At 28.5% G+C, this 11,399-nt stretch overlaps 1 protein-coding gene across 4 annotated transcripts; it reads left to right on the forward strand.

Annotated features, from left to right (window-relative positions):
- The first annotated feature begins 382 nt into the window (after positions 1-382).
- On the forward strand, positions 383-11,044 carry LOC112682005 (S phase cyclin A-associated protein in the endoplasmic reticulum). 4 transcript variants are annotated; one of them, XM_025552435.1, is made up of 16 exons: positions 383-654; positions 4,509-4,735; positions 4,811-4,914; positions 4,991-5,137; positions 5,193-6,647; positions 6,715-7,359; positions 7,633-7,898; positions 7,958-8,144; positions 9,048-9,163; positions 9,358-9,481; positions 9,545-9,702; positions 9,767-9,907; positions 9,970-10,180; positions 10,269-10,421; positions 10,489-10,659; positions 10,770-11,044. In XM_025552435.1, the coding sequence occupies exons 2-16, from the start codon at positions 4,621-4,623 to the stop codon at positions 10,833-10,835; spliced, it is 4,059 nt and encodes a 1,352-aa protein (XP_025408220.1). In that variant the 5' UTR covers positions 383-654; positions 4,509-4,620; the 3' UTR covers positions 10,836-11,044. The 4 variants fall into 4 exon arrangements, with proteins under 4 accessions (XP_025408220.1, XP_025408219.1, XP_025408221.1 ...); XM_025552434.1 differs by lacking the exon at positions 383-654 and adding an exon at positions 3,767-3,975; XM_025552436.1 differs by lacking the exon at positions 383-654 and adding an exon at positions 3,767-3,949.
- Positions 11,045-11,399: the final 355 nt, after the last annotated feature.

Here is an 11,399-nt window from a genome sequence, read left to right on the forward strand (position 1 = left end):
GTGTAACAAAATAATATTAATTTTTGCTATTGACGTTATTCGTATAGGTAGATAAAAATATTTTATGGCCGGCTCGAAGATAATTGTTTACCATCGAATGAGCAATACTTCACCGACCGAGGAAAAAAGGTTGGACATCACTGATACATAATATCCGATTCGCCATCATATCATTAATTTTATATACACGTGTTGTTATTATGTAAATATTATTTGTATATCCATAACATGTAGGCATACCGGACATATACGAAAAAGTAAACCTGTCACGAAAACAACCGAACCACTCCTTTACCTGGGTATAAACTATACGTACACCTATTACGTTCATTATCAGATGGTGTATTGTATTAATAGAAACCGTTGAGTGTTAAGTACTGCATGAAACCAGCTCGCGACGACGACATTTTATCTTTGACCGTCGCGCGGTAAGAGTGTTGGTTTCGATTTGTAAACAGAACAAATACGATATTTCAGACGCTGGCTGGAAAGGCGTATGACCTGGCTGGGCGGCATTAATTTTGTTTTCGCGTTATTGTTTATGGTTTGTTTGATTCGTCACCGGCGTAGATGTGTGCAAATAATGATTTAGGCACCTACACGCAGATCCGTGACCTTATTGAGCGTATTTCATTAAAAACAACAATAACCGCGGTGAGTACCTACGTGCATTTATGTTGTATTGATATACCTTTTAATATCGTAAAAGTTACAGCGTGCCTATTGTTTAAATATTTATACGCATAATTTACGTTTTTAAATCGTCGATCCTGTAACATTTTTACCATTCGCGAATATTGTCATACCTATACCAACAATGACATAACAATTCAAAATTATATTAGGTAGGTATCATAACAAAAACACTTTGTCTAGCTCCGCGTAAATAATTGATAAGTAATATAAAAAATAATGCAGTTATTTATTAGACCTCCAAGCGTTCCTAGTTACGGTGTGATATAGACAAATGCTAATAAGTAAATTTACTTTAAATATCTACACTTATTTTGTTTCGAAAATATATCTACTTGGCCAGGAATAGTTTTGGCAAGTATAGAAACATCCGTTTTAATATTTTTAATCACTATTAAAACTGCATGGTCGTTTTTTAAAACATCGACATTTTTCTTTTTACGTGTTTTTGTTCCTGAAAAATCTTACCATGATACCCCTAGCATAATATTTCATTTTATGTATAAGAGAATAATATAGGTCTAATATAGCTAGCTTAAAACAAAAAAAATCATCATGTACTATAGAATCTATATAACATATATTGAATAGATCAGTGGTTCCCAATATCTTCTTTTCTACGTCCCCTTTGTAGATTTACAAAACTCTCACTCCCCCTCTCCTATAAATTGAAAATAATTGATCACCATTTTTTGTGTACTTTACAAATAAACTATGCAATATTTGGAATTAATCAATAAGAATTGTATTTCGTAATAACTGCTTACGCCTCCCCATCAATGTGTACACGCTCCCCAGTTTAGGAACCAATGGAATAGATTGGTAGATCATATTATGTGTGGAATATAATTACACAGATAGATTATTTTTATTATTATTTTTAGTTATATAATAAAAAAAAATCGGTTTATAATGGTATGTAACACAATTAAACTTCATAGATGCTTATCGATGTGTTAAATATATTTTTATGTACCTAAACTTTATAACAAAAACGACTTCTATAATTCAAAACAATTTACGAAAACATTGTATATAACCTTCTAAGCTATTAAATTTTTGGCCGTTTAATTACGAGCTCGTGTCGTTTTATTACGTTGCTGCCTATGTAAATAATTATAAAACGTCAAAATTAGAGTAGCAAAAATTATGTTTCACAAATTAAATTCTGTTTTTCTATTGGCTATCTGAATGCATATAATATTTCCATTTATTCGATTATATCAAAATCCCAGCTGTATTTTATCAAAATTTCCATTGAAAGCATTTATAATATCATACTACATACCTGCAATATACATACAGTCACAAAACTCGTCATATATATTAGTAGATAGTTGGCGATTATTATGTTATTGATATTGCAATTGATCAATTATGAAGTTACGACAGAACTATATTATTGCTGTTCGTTCAAACTAGGCTATGGCGTAATTGTGATTAGGTAATGGAAGGGCGAGAGATCAATGTTTTTGACACATGAATATATTTTTATATCAATTGTTAAATAAGTTTACATACCCATTACGATATAGTAGCAATTATACACAGTGACTGTGCTAGAGTTTGCGAGGCCCTGGGCGAAATTAATGTTGAGTCTTATAATTTATATTAATAAAATATTTTAATTACTTAAATTAAATTAATTCAGTTAAATTAGAACCGCGGGGCCTTAATTATAATTTAAGGCGCGGGGACCTGGGCAACTGCCCCTATTGCCCACCCCCTCGTGCCATCCCTGATTATACATGTATACACGGTTTGAAATATATTTTATCGTGTATTATAATACTATGCCAAATACTATGTATTTTAAATATTTTAAATTTTTTAATGATTAACTTGAAATATCATTGATTATATGACAAATTAAATGAATAATTATATTCATTGTACTCCTAAACGTCTTAAACGATTAATATGTATATTTCTGGAAGTAATTACCAGCGGTTTCCAAACTTTTTTCAGCGGTGCCTTTTTTTCAGAGGGGGTCCAAAATATGTATATTGTAATTTTATTGAATTTAGATTTTAACTTTTAACATTTGGTTAAAAATAAGACAGAAAAAGATTTAATCTTCTTTTATTAAAATTATTATCATATTTTCATATGATATTAAATGCAAATTAAAAGCAGTCAATGATTAATTGGAGCTTTTTTAAGTCATTTTTAATTGAAAATATTTATGTTGGTATTATAAATAAATATTTTAAACGTTCATAAAATATTGAAGAATTTTCCGGAGGGGGGTCCAGATACCCTGGACCCTCCCAGATACGGCCTTGGTCACGGTGCCCTGCTGTGAACTACATTACAGAACAAAAAACAACTTATTGATAACTAATTTTATTAATTTTATTAAAATTTAACTTAATTATAAATTAATGCATTTTTAAACTTAAAAAATAAATAAATAAAAATTATTGTTATTATGATTATAATTATTATATAAAATTATTATAAGGTTAAAATGAGTATATCCGAATATACAATAGAAAATATTACATTATTTGCTATAAAGTTTTTACGAAAACCATAAGAAAAAACAATTTTATACATTTTAAACTATTTGTTATGAACCGTACGTAGACCGCAGTGCCCTTAGAAAAGGGTCGTGGTGCCCCTTGGGCACCGCGGTGCACAATTTGGGAATCGATGCCTTAGACTGTAATTTGTTTCAACTATTAATTTATTTATTCTAAATAAAAGTAGAAAACCATTTAAACTTTGATCTATCGTAGGTAGTTTATTTGACCGTCTTAAATTACTTTATTAATTAATTATAAAATAATTTATAATTAATTTACCATGGTCGACCTTTAAACCGTTTATGGATCGACCAAGTTAAACGAAGTGTTGTGTACGTAATCATTGACTGAAATAATTGGTTAGCGGGTGGGTCGTGGGATAAAAATGTTTGTGATTTCGCTTCACAAAAAAAGTTCGAGTTTGGCGCCACTGATTATCAGCGTGTATTTATACGACGCAGACGAAAGAATGCTCCTCGCTCGTCCTTGAGTAATTGCCCACGCACAAATCCTGAGAAACACAACGCATGGTTTTATTGTGGGTGCCCATTGTAGGTACTGTGTTTTCGTTGGCGCGAGCAGAGTTGTTCCGTGCGTTGTACGCGGTACGTTGTTTTTATCCAGTTATTTTTCGATTCGGTTTTATTCGAAAAACATCGTTTCAACCGACCATTCGAATTTTACGCACTCCCGCGTTGGATACCGTCTATCGCTAACGAGGTAGACTGGTAGGTGTTACAATTAATAAACACAGGTATTTTACCGTTTTCTAGACAGTAAATTAGTATCCATTATAACGAACGCAGATTATTTAATGTGTGTTATTGCGTTGTACTACGGATGTTTTGTTTTCCGTAAAGCATTGAAGTGCTGCTCTATCGCGGAGACTCCGCGTCCCAAAACCAATCGATTGTCGAAAATTAAAATAAAAACAATAATAATGCTATTGTTTCCGTACGCGCGTGTTCAGCGTTACGCACACACATATAACTCAAGAAGGGAAACCACTTTACCCGCGCCAGATCGTTAATCTTATCAGCACGAACCGTTAAACGTGATAATACGACGATAAAAACCATTACATAACGATAATAATATAAATAATAAGAACAACGCATTGGCGCTATAAGCTTTAAATCACCATCCACTTGTGTGTTTTTTTTTCAATATTTTTTATTCGACCGTACGTGGAATTCGTTGTTTTAGAATCACAATCGACGTGTAAATTCCATAATTGTTATTTTTTTTTCTCACGAAAACCGATCTAATGGGTATTTTACGTTTCAGACGCCAAACTTATTCGTTGTTCTGATTTCGTCTGCTGAATCAAAAAAGGCTTCAGAGATTCCAATGATTGAAAACAAAAAAATGATCGAACCGAGTTTGTAGTTAATAAACAATGGACGTCAGCAGCATGCACAGTAATATTGGTAATAGGATGAGGATGTGGCCAAACCGTCAGAGAATCGGTTTGCGCATACGGTCAGTTTCAGCTGGCCGTGATAAACGATCTGGTAAGTTTGAACTACACACTGTATTGATAGCTACGAAATATATCTATAACTTATTTACATTACTCGTGTTACTAGAATTACGTAATCGATCATGGGCATTTTTGTTTGACAACTTGCGACGTAACATTGATGAAATATATCAGATATGTGAATCTGATGAAAATGTTTATGAATGCAAAGTCAGTTGTCATCTGTTAAAGCATTATAGTTAAAATTATTTTTGGTGACTGATAAATTAATTTTCATGTTTTCCAGGAAGCAATTATGGTTTTACAAAACTATATACACGATTTTCATAGTCTAGTTGAATGGTTTCGACTGAAGTGGGAATATGAGCATACTGATCCACCTCAAAGGCCAAATTTTCTTGCCTGGGAAATCCGAGGTGCTTCCCCTAGAAAAGTAAGTCGTGCAATATTTGATTTTATAATTCATTAACTCTTGACAACTTTTTTAGATGCTCCAAAAGCCCCCCAGTATTTCTCCTGGGTTAACCAGGAGAAAATTGGATCTCCTGTCTGAATCTATAACTAGTGATAAAAGTACTATTAATTCTACTCAATTGGAAAAAGAAGAAATTACTAAAGAAAGTATTTCGATTGAAAAGTTGTATACTAATCAATGTAGTCAAACTGATTTTGATTCTGTTGCCAAAAATACAAATTTAGATACTTCTAAAAAAGTATTTAAACCTATAACAAAACCAGTTGTTAAATCTTTGGCTCCAGATTGCAGTCAAAGAAAAAAAATTCCGGTTCTTGTTCCTAAACCAGTCAAAGTATTAAAATCAAAAGATGATGAAAAGGATAAGCCAAGAACTGATCTGTTAAAAAAACAATCTACATCAACTCCTCGCTTAACAAAACCTACAATTAATAATACAAAAGCTATTGAGAGTATAAAAAAAAATCCATCAACTCCAATTTCTAAAGAAAATAAGGAAAAATGTAATGAAAACAAAAATGTTACAGAAGACCTGGAAAAATTGCACAACTTAAATAATACAACACATAATTGTATTGATCATTCGAATAATGAAGAAGAAAATATGAGTCAAAAATTAAATTTGGTCAAATCTAAAAGAAAATCTATTGATTCTGTTAATATGGTTCATAATGTTACAGAAAAAATTGAAAAATTAACTCGTTCAAAAACATCAATTGATTTAAAAGCTCCAAAAATGTCCAAACGTGGAATTGTTAAAGGAAATGATGGTTGGGAAACTGTTATAAGGTCTCGCCGTAGTAATCCATTAACACAAAGTTCAAGTAATATTAAACTTAAATCTTCATTTGATATAAAAAAACGTTTTCAAGTACCATCATCAGCTAGTTCTATGCCTGCTTTAGCTGTTATTACATCTAATCCAGAAGAACCAAAGCCTAAAAATATTTTACCTGATAAAAATGATCGACCTATTATATCCAATGCAGTTGAATTTCCAAAAAAGAAATGTAAACCAGATAAGCCACCTGTTCAAAAAAACAAAATAATTGATCAAATGAGGAAAGAAATGCTAAAAGATAAAATTGAAGAACAACGAATATGTGATGAAGAATTGTTGCGTAATAGACAATTCTTTGATGAAGAAATGATGTTGGCTAGAGAAATACGAGAATTAGAAAATGCTGAAAGTAGCTGTAGTGATGATATGACACAATCTGATCGTTATTCAGATCTTTTGGACAATATGATATTGACAGAACGGATGTATACAATAAATGAAATAAAAGCACTGATTCAATATGGCAATGAAAGCGCTATTGATTCTATTGCAATGCCTTCGTGGGATATATGCAGATCTACAGAATCAATTAAACAAACCTATAGTGCTAGACAAGCTAAAGCTCATCAAAAACGCCAGCAGTTATTGCAAGACAAATCAACTAAAGTTCGTGAACTTCTGAAAAAGGTAATATTTATTATATATAAAATAAAAAAAAAAAATTACTATAAAAAAGTTATATTTTTCAATTTAGGTTGGTGAAAGAAAAATGTTGCAGAGTCAATTAATTGATGAAAAACGTATAAATATAGATAAAAAACTTAAGCGTGCTGAAGAAAATCGTAAGATACACTTGAGACAAATTCAAAGAAAAGCTCATGATGAAGAAGAAAAACTTCGTGAAATAGCTTTTATCAATGAGTTGGAGGCTCAAAATCGACGTCATGATATTCTTACTCTTTGGCAAGAACAAGAAGATAGGTTACAAACAATATTAGAAGAACGTAAACGTAATCAAGAGCGAAAAGCTGCTAAAGAAGCTGCTGTTGAGGAACGTTTAAAAGCATTAGAAGCTGTACGTCAAGAACGTATTGAACAAATATTAGAGCGGAGACGAATAAAAGAGGAACGAATTGGTAGAGAACAACAAGAAAAAGAAAAAGAAAGGCTTGAACTAGCTAGAGAAAAAGCTAAAGAGAGAGAAAACAAATTAACTGCTTTGTATGCAGCTCAAATGGCTAGTACTGAAGAATTACAAAAAAAAATTCAACAAAAACAAAATGAATCGGCAAAGCGACACGAACAAAATATTGAGCATATAAGACAACGAGCTCTTGATTTAGGTGTTCAGAAAAATGATGTTGATATGGAAAGATATTGCCCTTCTTGTGAAATGTTGGTATGTACATTATTCATAAAAAATTATTTTTCATGAATATTATAATGATCAAAATGTTTTAATGAGAGATTACTGTCTTAATAAATAATTAATATTATTAAAATTGATTCTTATTGGTTTTTATTGAAAAGTTTTCTATTATTTTAAATTATTGTTAAAATTTAATAAATAGTCATTCCTTAGAATCATAATGTCCCAATGGAATAATTTATGTACCAAGTATAATAAGAATTACAGACTTTTCTAATTTATTTTGTCTTATTCAATTTTCAGTTTGAAACAGTTATTGCTTTGCATCATCATTTGCGGACAAAAACTCATAAAGAACGTATAAAGAAAATTAAAAAACTAACCAAAGTGGAACATTTTATAGTAGATAAGTTTAGTCAGGATATAAAAAAGAAGAAATTAAAGAGAGTTAAATCTTTTGATACTATTTCGATGGATACAGATATTACTGATGAAAAAACAGATAGCAAATTAAGGATGAAAAACAATCGCAAAAGATGTATGAAGTTAAGATATAGAATTTTGACTAGGTAAAATTATTTTTATTTAACTTTTTAAATATGAATAAATAATACATTTAATATTCTAGGAGTAAGAAATTTGAAGATAATTCACTTAAATTAGATTCATCGGTGGACAAGACTACAATAGAGATTTGTGTCAATGCTATTGATAAACATCTTAACGAACTAAACAATGAACAATGGTCCAAAAGTGCGTTGAAAAATCTGGAAACAAAGTTAATGTTTTTAGAAAAACGTTCAAATGAAATTTCAGTATGTAATAAATAAATCTTATACACCTTAATTTCCACATAGTTAAAAATTATAATGTATAGGTTGTTATATTTCACAATTTTTCACAATTGGAGTAATTTTCTATTACTTATTTTTACATAGTTAGCATATAATTAAAAATACATTTTCTTATAAGACACTGAAATATGTAAACATAACAATTTTTAACAATTACTATTAAAATTGAAGTATGGATAATATTTATAAACATTTAATGTTCTATTTCATAATAAAATGGTTTTACAAATTTGTTGATATAACAATAAATCCTCTAAATTACAGTTTAAATTTAATGTGTTTATTCAGTTTCAAAATTCAGTATTATGTAAAAAAAAATTGTATGACTATTTATCCACATTTGTATGTTAAAATTTTATTTTACTTTAAAATTAATAAGAATTCAAAAAAAATCTGAACATTATCCCTTAATTTCTATAAATTATGACATATAATTCATTGTTCATTAGTTCATACAAATCGATTGACTTAATATTTTTGAAAAAAATTGTTAAAAATAAGATTTTAAAAGTAAATGTGATCTTTAAATCATAAAGTAATCATAAAATTTGTCTTAATGGTTAAGTGACAACTTCTGATAGAATTATGTTCATAAGTAAAAGAAAGTTTCAATATATCTGGAAAAAGATATGAAATAAAATTATCATTATATATTTTATTCATTGTTTATAACTAAAAAAGTATAAACCACAAATACTTTTTAAATAACTTTAAAACACTATAATGTAAATAATAAATAATTAGGGTTTTGTTAAAAAATCAGTATTCAGTGTGTAGTTTTAAAATATAAATATTAATACATAATTTAATATTAAGTATTTGTTTAGTTGAAGTATAATTAAGGAATTAAATTCTGTTTTTTAGACGAAAGATTTTCAATCATTGGTTTCAAGAAGTGATGGATTGACAGTTCTAAATAAAATATTAATCATGGGACTAAATGAAAATAAAGTGATAAATACTTCTGAATTTCTTATCAAGTTTGTATTCTAATTATATTTTTTTATGGTTGTAGACCAAATGTATTAGTATTAAATATTATATAGTCATGTTTTAAATTACATTTATCGATAAAATGTTTAAAATAAAAGAACTAAACTTACTTAATATAATTTTTAAGTATTAAGTTGATGTTGTGAATAATATATTAAATTTTCTTAACTTTTATTCACAGATATGTAATGAAGGCAAACAAATTATTTTTAAAATTGTGCAATCATAGTGAAACAAATTCAAAAAATGTGATCTTTTCACAAAACATCTTCACTATTTTGGATTTACTTACAGCTGAGTTAAACGTAATTATTATTTATTGCATGATTTAAATTAGGTGTATACATTTTTTTATTAATTGTTTTTAGAAAATTATACCTGATACTGGAGTTGAAAGTAATTTTAAAATGAAAGCTCAAACAGATTGTGCAATAAGTGGACAGTTATTGGAATTGTTAATGACTGTTTTCTTGTCATTTAAAATTGATGATCAAGAAGATAATGAGCATGTTCGTGACTTGATTAGGTAATAAGCCCACATGTAAATAATATCATAAATAAAATCATTTATTAATCAATAATATTTTCAGCTATATATGTTATATTGGTGTACTAGACAAGATTGTACAATTTTTTACATTAGTAAGAGATAGTTACCCTGAAACCAATGGACATGTGACTAATTTTGTCATACATTGTTTATCTTTTATTGGCAGCCTATCTGAAATCAAGTAAGTAATTATAAGTTTATATTAACTTGCTTATTTTATTGTTTTATATATCACATTTTCAGCATTGGTCCATCAGTTAAAAAGTTCACAGATATTCTGAAAAATACTGAACTATTAGGTGTAATGCCAGTTTTATATAGTGTATTGTTACGGGATGACTGTAGTGCTAATGGACTAGGTCCAACAGATTTATCTGCTGCCGTACTCAAAGTTACCAAAGCTGTATTCAGCATGTTGACATCAATTGCTAAAATGAATCCAGAAACATTCCAAGTATGATAAAAAACAATGCATTTATATTTGTTTTTATCAGATTATAATATATTTAGTGTTAATATTGTGTATGCATTTTTTGTTTTAGGAAGTGCTTGGAGCTGAAAGTTTATCTGTTCAATTCCGGCATATCGCTAGATATTTATTATGGTTTTGTTCTGAAAAACCAGAAAATAAAGATATATTAAATAATGTTATTGTTGCTGTTGGATATTTTACTTTAAACAGTGCTCAGCATCAAGTAATAATTATTTAAAATTTTTCAATTTATAATTGAAATAACTGTTTTTATTGATTTTATGTTTTAGTCAATGTTACAGTCTGGACAATCTCCAACTGTGCTCCAATTACTTTGTACGTTACCATTTCAGTATTTCAGCAATCCCACATTGACTTCAATACTGTATCCTACACTCTTAGCGTGTTGTTCAAATAATACACACAATAGAGTATTAGTGGAATCAGAAATATGTTTTGATGTATGTTTTAAAAATAATAAATTTGATTTAAATACTAAAATTCAGTTAATTTTTTGTAATTGTGTTACTAATTATAAAACTAATAATATGATTTTGCATCATTTTTACAGTTACTTGAAGAATTTCAAAAATCCACTCAAAGTCAAAGCACACAAATTATTCAGTTGATAAAGTAATGCGTCTCCATGGCATAATTTATAACTATTTCAAATTATACATATATTACTTAAATAAAACATGTTTATGCCTTAAAGTAAATTTAAGAGTACACCAACAAGTGGAATTAACATACTAGTCTGTTAACGTTGTGATAAACAAATTATTGTGTAGATGTTTCATTAGAATTTAATTATAATGCTAAAAATAATACTAGTATTAATTATTGTTTACCAAGTACTTCCTAAATTCATTGTTGTTTTTTTTTTTTTTTTTTAATTTTACTGGATTATTGCAATTTATTTAAAATATATGATGTTATCGATTAGTTGAAGTATTTTAGAAGAATAAAGTGGTTAAATGGTTGAATGAGCTTCTTATTTTTTATCCAATTATTATTATGAACAATGAGTCTACATTTATTTTATAATATATACTCAGGAAAATTAAGAAATATCTTAGATATATGTAGAATAAGAATATTTGTTTCACATATATCTATGATTTTTCTAAAATATGGAAAATATTTTTATGAATAATTTTATCTACAACCTAATTATTAGATTGATTAGATGGTTATGTCA

This window comes from Sipha flava, unplaced genomic scaffold (assembly GCF_003268045.1).
Source record: "Sipha flava isolate LNK unplaced genomic scaffold, YSA_version1 1_pilon_pilon, whole genome shotgun sequence".
Classification (NCBI taxonomy): domain Eukaryota; kingdom Metazoa; phylum Arthropoda; class Insecta; order Hemiptera; family Aphididae; genus Sipha; species Sipha flava.

What these genes read in the sequence shown, in the direction of transcription:
- LOC112682005 (XM_025552435.1), top strand. Translation starts at nt 4,621, where the DNA reads ATGGACGTCAGCAGCATGCACAGTAATATTGGTAATAGGATGAGGATG. An exon ending in ACTTCTGAATTTCTTATCAA is followed by an intron (nt 9,164 to 9,357) that starts GTTTGTATTCTA and finishes TTTTATTCACAG; the next exon opens with ATATGTAATGAAGGCAAACA. An exon ending in AATCAGAAATATGTTTTGAT is followed by an intron (nt 10,660 to 10,769) that starts GTATGTTTTAAA and finishes TCATTTTTACAG; the next exon opens with TTACTTGAAGAATTTCAAAA.